This window comes from Ascidia mentula, chromosome 6, assembly GCF_947561715.1.
Source record: "Ascidia mentula chromosome 6, kaAscMent1.1, whole genome shotgun sequence".
Classification (NCBI taxonomy): Eukaryota; Metazoa; Chordata; class Ascidiacea; order Phlebobranchia; family Ascidiidae; genus Ascidia; species Ascidia mentula.
The window spans coordinates 14,155,498-14,174,070 of record NC_138571.1 but is presented as its reverse complement, the minus strand read 5'-3'; the positions used below and the strand labels follow the sequence as shown (position 1 = coordinate 14,174,070).

The 18,573-nt window shown below is 40.3% G+C and overlaps 1 protein-coding gene across 1 annotated transcript; it reads left to right on the top strand.

Annotated features, from left to right (window-relative positions):
- The first annotated feature begins 2,592 nt into the window (after window positions 1-2,592).
- Window positions 2,593-16,800, top strand: LOC145905456 (uncharacterized). Its single transcript, XM_082992662.1, has 27 exons — window positions 2,593-2,683; window positions 3,635-3,776; window positions 4,053-4,281; window positions 4,707-4,883; window positions 5,105-5,295; window positions 5,650-5,771; window positions 6,081-6,217; window positions 6,730-6,909; window positions 7,289-7,417; window positions 7,714-7,915; window positions 8,159-8,217; window positions 8,642-8,911; window positions 9,151-9,337; window positions 9,714-9,825; window positions 10,142-10,354; window positions 10,670-10,864; window positions 11,171-11,303; window positions 11,560-11,759; window positions 11,907-12,024; window positions 12,653-12,849; window positions 13,090-13,244; window positions 13,506-13,599; window positions 13,966-14,143; window positions 14,449-14,622; window positions 15,266-15,417; window positions 15,735-15,995; window positions 16,423-16,800. Exons 1-27 carry the CDS (start codon window positions 2,638-2,640, stop codon window positions 16,643-16,645), a joined length of 4,476 nt encoding a protein of 1,491 aa, XP_082848788.1. The 5' UTR covers window positions 2,593-2,637; the 3' UTR covers window positions 16,646-16,800.
- Window positions 16,801-18,573: the final 1,773 nt, after the last annotated feature.

The following is an 18,573-nucleotide window of genomic DNA, read 5'->3' as shown; positions in this document are numbered from 1 at the left end:
TTTTATCGATCTAATGTTTCCCAGGAAAGTCATATGAGTTGTTGCAATAGATGGATCGTTTTATCCAAGGCTTCAAATGTATATATGCACGTAACTGAAATGCCCTGCCTGTCAAGCCTGTGAACCTTATGATTGGTACGACGGCGAACTATTATCAACTCATTCATTTTTTTCCTGTGCGTTTGCTGATTGTAAGTCATTTCAATTCGCTGAGATTGGAAAATTAGTGAGAAAGGAAGACTTCAGGTTTTGGAGATCCGTATGCATTGATCCACGAGGAAACAGTGCTTGAGAGAAATTGTGTATGGTGATCGTGGGACAGGCTTTACTTGGGCGTACCCCCATTACTCTTACATTGGTGATCTTCTATGGGTCGTACGAACGCCCCTGACCTCAACCCATTCTTAGGCGTCGCCCCCGCAACCACTGCCAGTGAACCGTCAAATGGCATTTCCGTACGCTGCGCTGCGTTTTGGTCTCTGTCACGTACCTGGTTTGATTAGTGGCGTCGCCGATTTAGCATTTGAGCTTGTGGTGACACAAATCGCCCGTTCTTGCGGTCACAAATCCGATTGTAGCTTGCGGTTTTATGCTCAATATACACTCAGTTATATGACTATTACCCCTGGCTCAATGAATAGAATACCGTCGATTTCAATTTCTACTAAAATGATAGTAGGGTACGTAGCTTTCAACTCTTTGCATCCGGTGGGTGCGGATTTTAACGACAAACGTTTTAATCGATGCATTTGGACTGCACTGCGAAAAGTTTACTCTCATTTTCAAGTGCTTTTAGGCATATCTCGACCCATTTTTTTATCTTCTTCGACCAAATACGGAAGTGATGCAAATAACCCAGGCCGAGTACTTGGCCAACGGCTGATTTATTGGTGCTATAAAAATAGGTGGGCCTTAACTGACTTCGGCCAAGTAAAGTAATTTTTGAGCCATGTAATAACTGCATCAGGGTTTGGTGTTTTTTACGCAGTAAACAGCAGTTACTCACAGCCTCCGTAAATCGCTTTAATGTGAATATATTTCTTTTTTGATGGGTAGCAAGTCGACTTTTTCACGGTCGCTCAAGCAACTACTCCTGTTGGAATGCTGTGCGGCAATCCGGTGCCCAACTGAGTTTAATTGTGAGAATTTAGATTCGCCGGAGCAAAAGTTTTGTCCCCATTAAAGTAATCTGATCTACCTGCGTGCTCAGTTTGTGTTGAAACACGTTTATTCGACAAAGTGCGAAAACCTGTGAAGAACGCTTGGTAACGCGAGACGAAACGTGTTAAAGCCAGTACATGGCGTTACCAAGCGTTTGTTATAGGTTCCCGCACTTTGTGTCGAATAAAAGTGAGTTTGGAACAGATTACTTTACTGGAGCGAAAACTTTCGCTTTGGCGAATCTTTAATTTGTACGAAGGAGATATTGTTAAAAGCTCGCCAAATCATAGGAAACCCATATGTGTTGTTACAGTTCATAGACCATTTTACCCAAGGTTTCAAATGTATTGGCACGTAACAATTAGGTCCATAAACCAAAGTCCCTCTAAAACCCCGAATGACATGGATGAAAAGAGAAAGCAAATACCTGGGTTTAGCTCGATCATACAGTTCTTTGCGGTCCGAGAAATTGATGGATTGACTCATGCCGTAGCAAAATGGCAAAAGTCAATTGGAGGCCAGCACGTGCTAAAGGCAATCAGCAAAATCAAGTTCATTCGCAATACGGTTGTTATGTGAACGTAATCTTTTTTCTCCGAGGGACCGGCTTGACAGGCCGTACTTGTTGGCTTTCACGCAGATGATCGTCTATAGGCCGTGTGAACGCTCCAGACCCAGGCTCATTCTTCAGGGTCGCTCAAGCAACCATTCTCAGTAGACCGTCATGCGGCAATTCGCAGCCACACTGTGTGTGTAGTCACGTACTGACTTTGGTACTCGCGTTACCTGTAGGAGTTAGTTGCCGGTGTGGACGAAAAGCCAAACGTGTTGTCAAGGTAAATATGAAAGAGTGTTTAAATGTTATTAGGCTGCGACGTATAGGATAGAAATTCTTTTGAAGGTTCTAGTTAGAATGACAAGACTTGAAGTGGCCCTGGTTAAGCTAATACCGACAGCGCTCTAAACTTGCTATATAGCGAACCCCTAGCGAGAGGAATCCGCGTTGAACTAGGTGGTTAACTGGATTGACAGCCAAGGTTCCGGTAGACGTAACAAGAAAAAATGCACTTTTCCACAAATAACACGGTGGTTTCTCGCTTGTTTCACGTTTTATAGCAGTGCACAAAAGGTGTGTTTGTAGAAGGTTTGTCGAATCTCTACAATGACAGATTAATTCAGTTCCACAGACACAATACTTTCGAACAGAATTGGAGTGCTCGCACTTGATAGCAGTGGAACTGCATAGCATGCCCTCATTCTAGAGCCTTCACCAGGGTTGAAGGGTTAAATTAAACCTGATGAAGTCTCGCTGAATGGCAGACGAAACGTCGTAAGAATACAATACGTTAATTTTATGCCAGAAGAGCAGTATATTTTTAATTGTAATATGCCTGGCAGCAACAGGAGTTTCATACTAAACCACATGTTTTCAAGGGAAACTTACAGTTGATTAGTAGGAATAAGTGATTAAAAAGGATGTCTACCTATCCGGGACTGAAGCGACGTAATCCCAAGAATAGAGGTTGGCTTAAATTGTAACATTTTTGACCATTTTAAAATTGCTTTGGTTATCGAGCCATGTTTAAAATGATCCTCACAGAAAAGGATTCACCGTTTGTTGTAGGATCGCAGCAAGTCACACTGGGAGGCGATGAGTTGCGATAAGCCGCAAAAGGCGATATGTGGGCACCCGGTCGTTCTGGCCAAAGCAAAACCTATTTAAAACCCAATCGACAACTCGGTTCAAAGAACGCTTTGTAACCAAGTGACAAAAAAGCAATCTTTTTTTTACCTGGCAAAAGTATTTTGTAACCAGATTCAAATAACAACTTTACCAGCAATTTATATGTGTCATGTTGAATGGTTTTTTGGTAACAATAACAAAGCATTTATTGTTAATGTTGCCAAGTTTGCTATCTATATGGAAAGGCACGGTTTTGTGTGGCCACGGGACGTCCCATGCAGTCTCTTGCAGCCCATAACCACCCAATGCAACTTGCTGCAATTCCAAAGCAGACGTTAATTATTCGTAAGGAAATCATCTTCACGTGGGCGCTCGACTCGATAACCTTATATGGTTTTATCAATGCCATCCATCGTATCCCAACACGGAAGGCTGTGATCCATCGCCAGACAGTTAATTTTCTGTGTAGAATTTACCTTTACGTGGGCGCTTTATCAACGGTGTTGTCGGCACCCATGTTGTTCTTGTGCTAAGTAATGTTCCACGCAAAGTAAAAATAACTTGATCTGATCCTGCCTTACTGTGCGAAAGTATGAAACATTTTGCCTTGATTTGATGTTTTATTCGCCTTTTAGGCAAACTTTCAAACGAAACGCCGATTTTTTGGTCGTTTGCTGACAAACCTTGACCACACGATTATCCATTTTGTAACTTTATGTGACAAATAACCGCTCCTCATATCACATCATTTCTTTGTGCGTATTTACATAGAACCTAATTGATTTTTAGTTGATTACAACAAATCTATCAGCGGGTATTACGGAGCACTCCAAAAGGGCCAAAAGTTGGAACTTAAACTCGATGTTGATCAGCATGGACCCTTTAATAAGGCCCTCAATATGGTCAGCGGAACACTCGTTGTGGAGAAAAGGTAAGAATGCTCAAGGCTACGAAAAACCTACGGATGTGGTGCGAATGTTACCTGACTCAGCTATTAGAGTATGAGGTATTTGCAGCCTTGTAACACGAGAATATTTACCCGGTAAAGGAAATGATTATACAATACGGGGTAAGCCTTCAACGCATGACGTAATAAAAGCATAGTTGCGACTCTTTTTTGCCTGGGTCCGCCACCATGCCTTCTTCTTCTGAACGAAACAGATCATATGCCTCCGGACAACCTACCCATAATGCTTCATGCTTTTAGAGCGGGAAGAGCATCTGCCGCCTACTTTCGTTCCAACCTGGGCGGCACTGAAGTGACGTCACAACCAGACGGGACGCACGTGACCGCCGGTGTCCACATCATGTTCAGCGACGGTGGAATGAGTGCGGGAAAGGTGGAAACAGTGGTGCATAACGGACCCAAGATGGATGTCACCGTCACGGTCGAATCAGAGACGTTCCATTTCTCTGAAATTTCGCGCAAGAGCAAGGTATATATTGCGGCTCTTTTTGCTATTCCCACCGCACGGCATCCGCCCACGCCAATTCTTACGGTTTGTTGGCCAACAATGGATGTTCATACAACAAGCCGGCAACCCGCTTCATTAATTACCGAATGCGCATTGAATATAACATTAACAGAGCTGGTACATTCTCACACAGTACATCCACACACACGCGATATGTGAATATTTATGTTTAAACCAACTTTTGGCAGCTGCAAAATACGCCTGTGACATTACGCAAGCGAAAAAATGCTTTTTTTTCAGATATATAAAATCAAATAGTAAATACTGTATTTTCGCACTAGTAAGCAATACCATGCAATTATGCGTGCGAACTTGCTATCCACATGTGGCTTTATTGTTTAGTGTTTTTACTCAGATTACACAATTTTTTTCTTTGTTTTTTCCAGCATTTCCGCGACGTGCAAATCGACATTGACTTTGTGAAGGATTTTAGCTTACCTATTTTGGACATGGAGATTTACACAGCAGGGTTACGAGGCCAACTTAAAACCACGCTTGATCTCTTCTCTGTGTTCGAGCAAGCAGGATTGAAACTCAATTACGACTACACTGATACCAGAAAGGTGCAGTTTGCCAGCTAAATTCGATAAGTATCTTAGAATGAATGGAACAACACTTTGGTTACCGATAGCGCGCAAATTTTGCTTCCTTAATATATGGATAAAGCTGATGGTCATAAAGTTCGCAGATGCTAAACAAATCGAATTGTTAAGCTATAGTTTGCACTACAAATAACCGGCATAGCACTTATTAAAAAGGATTTGTCACATACGTTACCAAATAGGTCGAGGATCCGACCCCAGATACTCCATGGACAAAAGGCGATGTTTATGCAGTGATGGAGGAAAACTTTCTGCAAACCGGCTTCAATGATGACCATATATGGTGTTTGATGGCAAGCCGGTCTCCAAATCCCCAGAACATGGGATATGCCATTGATAACAACGGCCAAAGGGGCTTCGCTATGTTTCTCGAGTAAGGTCATAATATACCATTTCTAGACCAAAAAAGACCAAGCACATTCTTTTTTTGCAATGACGAAAAAAATAGTAAGAGTATTATCAAAAGAAGCAACAAGAATAAAAACAACGACCTTTAGTCGATAAAAACGTTCTGAATTTCTTTAGCAAACATATAAAACAGTGTGAATAAGGCTTCCACTGCAAACTCTTTCCCAAGGTAAGGTAGAAAAGGAGTGCACGAGCGCATGTACGAAGGGATTTAAACATAAAATACACTAGTCACACTGCTTTACTGATAAGACCTTTACAGGTCGAAACAGTGCCATCTACCTATAGCTCACAAAACTAAAAATATTATAACTTGAAGGCATTCGTCATTCGCTGGAATAACAAGCTACAACAAGAAGGTGAAGAAAAACTCACTGCGTCGTTTTCTCCACTATCTGGCGCACGAGTGCGGGGCTGCGCTTGGACTTGACCCGGTAGAAGGTAAAAGTTGGGCAATTAGTTGATTGGTCAAAGAGCTTGAACCTTAAAAGTAGAAAATCTGAACGGGAATCGTGTCCAGCAGGGTAACTTGGGTTCCAATCACAGTTAGGCAAAACAGTTAGAAAAGGTAGAAGTTGAAACTGTGATCATATTAACAAATAAAAACAAAAACGTATTACAAAAAGACGCCGGGAAATGTCGCCGTATTTTTGAAGGAAATGCTATGAAAAAGTAACGCAACTTTAATGACTTTAATGTTGAATTACAAACAACGTTGCCTCGTCTAATATGGCCGTAAATTGTCGACAGGTAATCCTAGTTCTTTGTCCTGGATGAACTATGCTTGGAAGTATGATAGTGTGTACGGAGCTGGAACTTACTACGATTCGTTCGACTACTCGTACAGCGACGAGGAATTGGCTATCTTGCGCCACCAACCGGATAAGGTAATGTGTGCAACGTTTACTTCTAAAATATTCAAAAAATAGCTCAACAGTCGTTGTAAACTTTTCTCAATCTTTAAATCAACAGATTCAACTTGGTACACACATGTACACTGTTTTCAACATACCATTATACCTTAATCAAATAGAACAAAAACCTAAAGCCCCCAAAAAGCATATAACAAACATGTAGAATACTTAACTCTAACATAAACAAGTACATACACCAACTTAGTAGGATGAGTGACGGCTCATGCGTAATGCCGCATACACAAAATTAGTCACGCAACAAATTTAATTAAAAGGAAAGCAAATATAACTTTAAAATGACGAAGTCAAAGAAACAAATTTGAAGGAATAAATAAAATTAACGGCCGTAAACGTAGGTAGCCATGATTGATATTGTGCCCTTTGTTGGGCACCTTCAATGCCGTTGCCATTTCATGCTTGATGCGCTCAAAAATACGTTGTTACAAGTTATTCTGATTCAATACTCACTAGCCCTTTGTTGGTAGACTTTCAAGACAGCTTACCAAGGTGAGGCTGGATCAAGCTACGAATATGGTCCGGCCACCAAGTCCACCGCCCCTGACTATGGTTCCGATGATGACTACGATTACGCGCCACCAAAGAAACAACAAAAAACCAGAAAAGTGAATTTCGACATCAAGTTTCGTCCAGTCCCATACCAGAAGGTAAAAACTGTTCATGCACCTTTATTGTAAACATTCCTAACAAAAGCTTGTTGATAAATCCGACACGAACAACACTTTTATTGTTACTGCATTTCGTACGCAAAATACAGTTAAAAATTAGATGTGGTTTTGGTGGCATTTAGTAATTGTCTAACTCTTTAGTAAAAGCAATGAAGAAAATTGCGTTTTTTTACAATTTGAAACATCCTGGATCGCGTTTTTGCAGGAAATATTTATGTCAAAGTTTTGTCTCAACTTCACTGATCCAATAACCCCATGACTCGAATAAATAGCCAAGAAATAACTCTTTCACAATAACCACATTTTCACCATATTTTTCCATAATTGCTAAAAATCTATATAAACTGACTGTTAACAGGGAGACGTCGTTGAGTTTGAGGCCACCATGAAGAACGTCGGTAAACTCCCAAGCAAGATTGAGCCGGTATTCGAACCGGGAGCTGGAAATCTAACTGTTTACGTCACCGATCCTGATGGAGAAGTGCAGGTGGAAATGATTTAATTTTGGAGTCACACGTTTTTGACTGTCTATCAAATAGCTATTTTGATAACTCTATATTTGTATGTCTTTTTCCTAATAAGACCAATATCCGTCAGTCGCAACCACTGGCTGGAGCCTTTGCGCAAATATGCACATCACCATCAAAATATTCCGATAAAAATCCTTACTCAAACACACTGGTACTTACAGTGCAAGCACATAAAAGTACTTGTACAGTGCTAATGTCTTACGAGGCCAATGTATTTCATGATATTACTTGATATTTTCTGGTATCTAAATAGAAAATCAAACCACTGGTCCGCACAATCGACCCCCCAACCCGTCGATATGTTGTCTTGGGGAAGCCCGGTAGCCGAGAATACTCTGATCAGTATTCGGAGGTGGTTCCCCTAGTGCAGTCCTCCAAGGGACCCGTGTTCAAGAAGAAGGGTAGCTACACGGTGAAGGCGGTCTACGAAAGCTACAACCTGAAACTTACGTCTGGTATGTGGCAAGTTTTTTTTTCAATGACTCAGCAATTGGTTGAGCGATGTCGGAATTCGTTGCCAGAATAACATGGGTTCGAATCCTTGTGTGGTAAAAAAATAAATTAAAAGTTGATTCTTTTTATATTTTGTTCTCTGGATTTCATATGTAAGTTGCCTCTTGTTCACTTTGTTTCATTGTCTGCTATAATCTGTAACTCAAAATGTTGGCATCTTACCTGAATATTCCGCTATTTTACAGCCAGTCAATATGTCTCGGTTGAAGATGATACTGACGAGGACGAAGCGACCAAATACGAGGTTTGAAACTTTCAGATAAAACATCTACTGAAGTTACAGATGCTTTTTTTTGTGTTGCAGATTTATTTAGTATTGAGTTAGCGCAAATAATAAAATATGTAATTTAACACCAGAAAGTATATTATTGATATATTGCATGGCTTACGCAAACTATATTTGTCCAGCGACCCCATTTTTTGAAAGGATATTTCATTGCGACCTTATTTAAATGAGTTTCTACACAAACCCCTACTAAACAGCTGACAGCATAATTTTAGGAATTCCTGTTTCAAAACCAATCAGTTTCGCGACCCAGCTGAGCATAAAACATCGTACGGTTTTTAGGACAAAAACTTTTTGACAAAGATTGATGAATAATTTTGCGAATTGTTGCTATGTGTTCTATTCAGCGACCCTAACAAATTCGTTTGGTTTCATTTTGTAGATTACTAAAGCGGTGACGCTGGAAAACAGTTCCTCGTACGGGAAGCAAAGCAACGTGTTGAAATATTGGAACAAACTGGCACACAAGCCAGTGGAGGAGAAGAAGAAGAGTGTTCAGATGATGATACCCCTGATGGAAGGATACGCAAGTGATGCGTTGAAGGTTAAAGGAAAAGGAGCAGAAATGAAAATCGGTTTGGAGAAATCCCCTTTGTCTTACCAAAAGCTTATTGATGACACCCAGGATATGGTTGAATATTATCACGGAAACGTGAGTTTCGAGGTTGTATTCGGTGCTAAAAGTAGAACAGGACGGTCCGGAACGCCGTTTTTGGAAAAACAATTCTAGTCGTTTCTGTAAGATTTCAACGGCCGGTGTGTCCCATATAGTTATGAGAAACTTAAATGTTGTAAATTAACTATAAAGTTGATAGACAACCTGAAGCAATCAGAGTTTAAAAACATTGGCGAATCCTATATGTGTTTATGCTTGTCTAAACTTACATTCAGCCGACTGAGGACACGCTAAACTACAACAAGTTGGTCTACACACGTGCACAAGTTCTGATAAAAGACAACAAGCCGCAAAAAGCAGATTCCGAATACGCGGAAATGGTGACCGCCTTGGTAAAATCGGACAGCGACTTTGGAATAATCAAACGTGTCGTCGAGCAGTGGAAGAAACTGTTAAAACGGGGTGCGTCATAAAGCTTAAGACTGATCACTTGGAAGCTTTTTTTTCTACAGTGTTTTACTTACCAGCAGTTAGTTGCATGTAGCATAGGTTAAAGCTAGCACCAGAAACTACATGAAATATAAACAATTAAAAAAATAATTTATAATTAAGACTTAAAATTTTAGAAATCAAGTTCAATTTATGTAAATTAAAGAACTCAATGATAGCGGCCATCTGATATTTGCATTTCGTCCAACAACTATTGCTCACTTTTGTATTACATTGGTCCACACTGGTTGGTATAATTTCATCACACGTTTGTTGCTAAATAATTTGTTGATCATATATGTTGTTCAAAATTTGCGCAACAAGCCAATTGTGTAATATGTTTTGACAGATAACCGCACCGAGCCGGTGAAGTTTCAAGAACGTTTCGAAAAGCTTTTCAACTGGCGTCCTTCCGGTCCCATCGACAACGATGAGGACGCTTCAGGCCTCGGACTTGCAAGGTAAAACGAGTTTTCGCAGCCCGACAGATTTTCTACTTTCCGGAATTGTTCCCAATAACAGCGAAAAATTTGTTTTTCTATTTTTGTCTTAAATTTCCAACGCACAAAAAAATTAAAAGGTTTCATAAGTCGTGAAAAATAAGAGAAAGGCATCTTGACACTTACAATTAACACAACCCAACGCCCGCATAAGATGAAATGTGCAATTAAGTTTTTGTATATTGCCGTATGTCAACTTTGCTTTCTCGAAAATACGTCACATATGCAAAGCGTTGTGTGTCCACCTTTTGTATCAAATCTACACATCTGTTTGCAGCTACTTCAGTAACTTCGACGACGATCACAAAGCCAAGGCCAAAGTCTTCATCAAGGACCTGGAACGTCTTGAAGACAACACGAATGACCTTAACGCTGTTCTGGATTATGCAGAAGCTCGACAACAGAGTTTCGAAGTGAACCACGATCTGTACAAGTGGGCTATTGAGAGCTATATCGTCCACAGCGACCTGGCCAAGTCCGATCACATCAAGTAATTGTTACTTCATCTCAAATGTGTTTACAACCTTAGAAATACTCTATGACCATCATGTCAGTATGGCAGTAAATCATTACCACTGTACATCTTGGTGCAAGCATCTCGACGCTTACATTGTACTGTAGAACTTGCATTGTACAGTACGTGTATAATTTCGACAAATAACCTATGACATTTACCAAACGCCTGACCCACATACGAAGAAGGAAACCTGATTGGGGATATCGTGGTCAGGATATCCTGAGTTCGATTTCCTGTGTGGCAAAAAATGTATACTGTTTTGAATAAACAATTATTATTTTATTTGAGGTATCCGGAGCCACCGAAAATTCCGAAACCACCAACAATCCCTCCTCCTCCTCCACCTCCTACTACTCCCACTCCTACTCCCTCTTCTGCAGTTTCTGTGATGACACCTCCGAAAAAGCTCGAAGTTATCCGGCCACCTCAAGAAAGCCGAATGAACTATTTCCGTAATGATGGGCATTTCAACTTTCACCATAAGTACACATTGGTTTTACTTTTAACGATAACCTTCTATGCACCAAGCTTGTTAATTGTTTGGAAGAAATAAACTTATGTAATCACCAGTTTATCCAGCCTCCATGTGTGTTTACCTGGATTTCGTTGCGAACATCTTCTTCACTAGCTCAGCATACTAGTTTAAGTTCCTCGTTAGAAACTCGTTTGCTGTAATTTGTTATAGTTAAAAGGTTATACAACGTTGCTGTCTTCTATATTCGTAACCAACCGGGTTCATGTGGCCCAGAGAGTTTAAATTCTGTCCATTGATAAACGTTGTGTCCGCAGGCATTGGCACGCCGTGTATGGTGGTAACCACCGCCGCCCAAAGCGACAGGGTGAGTTGTTTGTGTACTTGCACGCACAGATGTTGGCCAGATATGACGCCGAACGTGAGTCCTGGGGTCTGGACCCAGTTCAGGTGCGTTGCGTCAACAGCATAGACTTAAAGATGGGATTTATTTAGCCCTGTTTTAAAGAAGGGACGAAAATTGCATATTTTTTACTTTTTTTGATTCGAAAAGAATGTCCGTATGTTTTTTAAAATTCCAACAAGCCTCAATAATCATAGGAGCATGTATAGTGGCATAGGTGTTTTTTTCACGTCTTATAGGCAGTTGCAAGCCACTACCCACCATTTGCAAGCTCAGCAAATAAAAAAATCCGCAAATTTTTAGCCCTACGAATATGCTGAAGTGGAATCGGATGGCTACGACGCCGGCAAGGAATTAAACGAAGACTATCGCATGAACCCGAGGCCACCGGGACTTTCTTGGACCGAGGATGACCAGAGCAAGTTCAAGATGTATGAGGACAAACTGGTCAACTTGTTTCAGACCGAAGATGCTGTTATAGAAACCGAAAATGCAGATTCTGAGTAAGAATTTTACAAATTCTCTGTTAAACGAATCAAAAAATTTATGGAAGTGAACTTTGTTGGTTCATGGTTTAGTCCTCAGTATCTCAAATTATTTTTGAAAATATTTACAAAATTCCTCTTTATTTAAGCAACTTTCCGCTCTAGATTGAAATTGTCTCCCAATCTGGCGGGCCACATTCTCGAAGCAACCAGCGGCGAGTTTACAGCCAACTATTTCAGTTTGCACAACCGAGGACACATGGCCTTCTACAAAATAGTCGGGGTAAGATGTGAAGGAACCTACATATTCCTTTATCACAACGCAGTAATTTTTCATGCAATGCCATGATAGGCATGACCCCCTTCCCGCAAAGCCTGTAAATCTAATACTCCTTTATTTTATACCATACTAAAGACTGAGTCATGTTAGCATTAAAAAGTTAAGCTGGACTTTGTGGGTTAAACTTGGTACAGTGTATAAAAGTGTAACTAATAACCTGCAAATAAGCCTTTCAACGGAGTACCTTGAACATGAAACAAATGAGAATCATCGTGTACATATGAAAACTTCCAGCGTAGAGTTAATAAAACAACAGTATCACAAATGCTTGTTTTACCCTGATTCCGATTGAAATTCTGCCACAACCGCAACAGACATTTTTAAAGATAATTCAACTGACATGGCGCACTACGCGACAGGTTTGCTAATCTGGCCTTGACTTACTTTTAGTGGACATAAGCTATTCACTCGTCTCAAGCATTCCACAATCACCGCACCACTAACTGTTTTAATGGTAGTGAATGACGCAAATGTTTTGAAACAAGTTGTCGAAAATGCAATGTAAAGTTTAAAAGAAGACACATTTTTACACAAACAGTCTCTAGTTTCATACCATGTAATGTGCTTACAGAGCACCTACATGATTGATCCTGCCACTGCCGCCAGAGACCCAGTTTTCTTTCGTTGGCACAAACATGTGGACAACATAGCTCAAACCTACTTTGACAATTGTGAGACAGAGCTTGGAGAAGAAAATCCTGGTGTGGTGGTTGAGCCCAGCGACGTTCTCGTCTTGCCAGGAAGAGAGACACCAAAAGGATTTGATCAGTCAGTTTAATATGTAGTGATCCGTTGGACTGTGCATATATATGTTGGTTGCAGGAGTTGGAAAGAAAAACAAATGTTTTTTTTGTTTTGGGTAGTCACAAAAGATTTATGTGTATTTAGTCACAATCCAACACTCCAAAATCGCAAGGAAAAACAAAGCTAAAATCAAGCATTTACTTGTCAATTACAGTTACTGATTTCACAGTACCAAAATCCCAATATAAACAAGATATTCCTCAGGTGGAAAGGTGGAAAATGGGCACAGAAAAATTTTCAGTGTGCCGACATTAATACGTTCCTAAAAGAACCAGAGATGAAGCACGAGGTTGACAACAAGCTCGACCACGAACCGTTCAGTTTCCATGTTCGCTTGCGTCGAAAGAGTGGGGAAAAAGGTGGTGTAATCAATACAAATTGTTAAAGTTTTTGTTTTCATTCAAAACAAAACCAATTCAAACACTCGCATAGTGTCTATTGGTTGACGGTTTTTGAGTGAGCCTGTACGTGGTTAGTAGTCATGTCTGTAAAAATGTTTTAGGTGACCCAAAAGCACTGCAGGGAATTCGAAATATATTGAAGAATTTAAACACAGTTTGACCTTGAACAAATTTCCAAACAACTGCCGAGACAAAAGTTGACTTTATCTAATTAAACAGGGGAGCTTCCTGTGACATTACGTTTATTCATCTGCCCCGAGAAGCACGTTGACGACAGAAGAAGGTGGATTGAAATGGACAAGTTTGTGCACGTGTAAGTATTGGAAACGGGCTGAACGCATGTGTAATTTGTTGTACTCAAGCAATGCAGCACACTAAGCTAAAGCAGTGCACGAAGCTTCTTGAATCATTAAATGAAATCCAATTGAGAAATATCACCTGTTTACGGCGTGAGTAAATAAAAACTCCATCGCACACAAACTCCATTGTTTTAGTCGCAACTTATTTCAATGATTATTTCTTTCATGGGTGGAATTTTGCAGTCCCAAATTATATTTTTAGTGAGATGCACACAGGGCCTCACCTTGTTTTCTTATTATCCTACATTATCCCTATACAAAGTGGACCTATACAAATGGTCGCATGAACATATTCTAATGACAATGGTCTATCACGGCAGAATGAAGGCGAACGAGGACCATGCTGTTCTTAAGCGCTTCGACGTCCACTCGTCGGTGATCAAGCGTCTGCACGAGGATTGGGTGAACGTGGAGGAAACAAAGCACGTCAAAAACACAGTGGCTGGAAATTGTGAGTGCGGATGGCCGTACAATATGATGCTACCTCGTGGGAGAAAGGTTTGTTGTAGAAACAACACAATATGTATTTATTGTAGGGTAATATTTTTATTAGAGTTACAATAGTCTCTAAGCGCGGTTATAATATTAAACGATTTCTAATCGTCTTGTATAACAAACAAGGGTCTCTATTGATTATTGCAGCACTTTTATTATACACGGAAGACATGACTTTACTTGTAAATAGTACGGTTATGACACGAAATCATCATACAATTGCATATGTTTTGTATAAGGATGTATGACCACTAACGCGAATCAGACGCAGATGCCTAAAAACGGTTGCGATTTTTTGCCTCCTGAAGGAGTGTGAAAATTGGTGTTTGGGCCTCTTCGTGAGCAACAACAAAGTGGATCAGATCAACGAGGTAGCGACATGTGGAAGCATGAGTTATTGTGGAACAACAAGTTCCGCATACCCAGATCAACGCACTATGGGATTCCCGTTTTCTACTCCGATCACCATCAAAGACACAGTGGTAAAAATATGGAAAAATGCTTGATGATTTTGTTTTATCGTCACGGTAACAGCCTTAGCGCGATAATGCAAAAGCGTTGGAGTAGATGAAACAGCAGACCATCAGTGTGCGGCTACTATGATTGGGTAAAATGCTTCTGATGGCAGCAAAAATAGCGCAGCAGACTAGAAAAGAATGAAGCCAATGTCGGGCGGTTTACCATTATTTGCTTTTTGTGAATAATGGCGAGTGGATTTCTATCATGTGTTCTAAGTCGCCTTTTGTACGCGAAATTAATGTAACTTATTGATAAAGAGCTGCAGACAGGGTGTATACACGCACTGTTTCGACCTGTAAGGTTTCGACCTGATTGTTACCTAGTTTGGTAACCAACAGATCGACGATTGACCGAAAGGTACCACAAAGTGGAAATCTGTGTGCCTGCTAGTCTACCAGCTAGCACAGTGCCACATCAACAGCTGTACTGATGAGACTTTACTGGTCGAAACAGTGCGTGTATACACCCTGTCTGCAGCTCTCATTGATTATTATGGCTATTTTGCGCATATAATATAATTGATAAAGATTTATGTAGTTTTTAATACCGTCATTTTGGCTTGAATTTGTATTTTATACCACGCTATAACGTTTGGTTGTCGATCAGGTAAAAATAACGGAAGCTGCTAAAAAATTGGATAATTTCTGCATCACTCCCTTCAAAATCGTCAACAACATTGAACACGAGATACCCAACCCCGAAGATATCGTTTGGGCTCCATATAATATGTTTGGAAACACTGGTAAAGGACACTACAGGTATATCTACTCGCAGGCCAGAATTTGACAACCTCGTCAACCATGGTCCATATTTGTACAAATGGACAAAGAGTGCAGTTTATTCATTAACCTGTTTTGGATAATTAACGTTAGAACGCTGCAACCAAAAGTGTAAAATACGTTAAACTGCAGCATGTACAATTTACATCAAAGCGCCACTTTATAACGACCCCTGGCTGGTTTGTTTGAACTAAAAGTTGATAATTTGCATTTGTAGTTTTTTTAACTTCTTGGTTAACGCCTAAATTTAAATTTAATAAAATTTAACACAAAATTTCAATCCAAACAATTCACAGCGCTAGTCGAACTTTCGGTCGCTATCGCGTGGTCTTGGACGACGTGGATTTCCGCGTAATGGGAGCGGACAGAATTCGAATCAAGCTCCATGGTCGCCCAGAGGGTCATGGAGGCTATGCGCTGTCAGGCGCAAAACTTGCTCTCAGACTTGGCAACTCCCTCAAAGTCGACGAGAAGGTGAATGTTCCGGTCACGTTCAACGGACGTACGGAAGTGGAAGTCCCGGAGGAAGGAATCGTCAGCGACGAAGTCTCCCTTAGGTAAGAAGATGAAGAACACTTAAATGAGATGAAAAGTTATTTTATTTCGGCGGGATATACCAAACACCTATAATACACCAGCTCCAAATGCGTTTAACATCATGAATATTGAAACGCAATGAATGATATGTTCACGTGGATCCTTTTGATACTCTTCGAAATACATCGCCGTCAATTTACACAAACATAATACAAAGCGATTCTTACAGTTGTCGAATAAACTTAAGACTTAGGAACACAACTCCCGGGTTTTCGATTGGTGTAGCGCCATCATTATAGGGAGCTGACCAGACCTTTTTAACATAACAGTGGTATAGCAATATGGGCCAGTCTCTTCATACTCAAACTTTAGACTGTTTTCAATAATGAACTACTACCGGTATATCATTGCAATATGACAGTAAATCATGTATTCCTTTTCGTACAGTGTGCCGACCGGTACCGGAAGAGATTACTTCCTCACTTTCACATTGATCAGTCCCGGTTGCAGCGCACTCGGAAAATCTGGATCTACCATCAACACCTACATGTTAACTGGGAAGAACGCGTCAGGAGAGAACGGCGTCACTGATGACTGGGATTCGATTCCAAAGAACCTGGTTCGGGAACTCCGGTCTATCTACTGCGTGGAGAGCGCGTTGTTGGCTTAGAGCATTGGTGTTTTAGTTGCAAAGAAGGCACTATAGCCACTATAGACACATAACATTTGTTAGTCAGCAGTATAGTGTAATAGCTTTTCTGTAATCAATATAATGCTTGCGATTTGATGCGACTCATCCAATAAAACGTAAAACATGCAACTCAACCTTATTGTGCATCTCAAAACTTGTTTACCTACTTATGCAGAGAATGCTGGGTAATAAATATATACTCTAAACCGTAATGTGCACGCAGCTCCTACGTATACGAGTCATGAAAATATCCGCAGACCGAATCAGTTTGATTCAAACGAGTCAATGGAAAATTACTCCGTTATATAACAGATTAAAAAACAGAGTTAGTTTTTTGTTTTCAAATCTGCTGTAATGGGGATTATTGGGTTACAAATTTTCACTTACCTTAAATTTAACCAAACAGTAACACAGATTGCTTTTGTAACTCTGCACCCAGCTGTCCAAAAAATCGATTTTGGCAATTATCATATGAAAGAAACACTGTTATATCTATTAGTATTAATAATTTAACGACTGCACTTGATGGCATATGGGCGATATTAAACTGTAAACACCACTAAAGGGGAATAAGCCACCCACAGTTTCAATAGACAGGTTTAAATGTAATGATGGAAAACTTTACTGAATCAACTAACAATACAGGAGACAAAGGTTTCAACGCTACGTGCCTGACATTCAGTGAAGCAGAAATTGCAATCGATGGTTTCCTAACCATTGTGGTTGGATTAATGATTGTTCCACTGAGTGTATATCACTATAAAACACAGCAGAGGAACAACAGTGCCAGTAGAGAGATATGCAGCTCGTTTTCATACCCCAAGCTCATAAGAATACTAAGCATTCTTGGTGCCTTCTGTATGATGATATGCTTTGGTTCCTGGTTTATTTCCGAGATATTGGTTGCAGCAAAAAGCCGTCTTTGTGGGTTCATGAGGGGTCTTTATTACATTACCTTGGAGTATTCTTTCGCATTTTCCTATTTCATCCTTTGGGCGAGACAACGCCTGTTCTACACGGACGAGAGAATGAAATCACTAACCTCAAGTATAACCCGATTTCTGAGCGCGGCTCTCGTTTGGGAAATGCTGATTCTTGAGGCTGTGTATTTCGCCTCTGTCGTCCTAATTCTACCAGAGAAAACTATTTGGGCTCCGACAGTGGTCTTGTCGTTCCTCTTCCAAGTTCATCTCATTACCATGTTTTTGTTTTTGTACCCGATTATAAAGAACATGAAAACAGTACGGACTGATGACTCCGACTCGATTTCGGCCAAAAAAACGATACAGATGTTAAAGCGTCTTTTGGCAACAAGTCTATTTACGATTGCCATAGATATTTTGAGCGTAGTGATGTGGCTGACTTACGAGGAATATGCATTTACTCGAGGGCTGCTGGTAAAGCTTTCAGCTATTGGCGTTTTCATCGGAACACTGGTATGCTTTATGGATTGGCGAAAGAGATTCCTGCCTTGGTTCTATGATTTCGATGCCGACAGCAACATCTAAGTGGATAAAACTTGGAAAAAACTGATGTACATAATTATAATTACAAACCTTGGTCCTTAATGAATTTTCACACGCTGGTTTGGAATTTTATAATTGACAAAAGCCGCGTTTCAATATTTGTCACCATAAGTGAGTAACTGTCGCTTTTTGAAACGATCATAAAGGTAACAGAAATAAGTGCAACCCTGTGTAAATACCACTGTATTGCGCAGTGCGGAAGACATTGTTTGTGTGTTATTTCTGTTTGCAAATTTCCGTTTTGCTTTCACTTTGAACGTCCGGGTGGATTTAATAAACTTGTACAGAATCCACACATGTTGAAACACTTATCAGATGTTGCAATATGAGTTCAAATGGAAACAATACAATTTTTTTTTAATACTGAGCAAAGCGAAATCA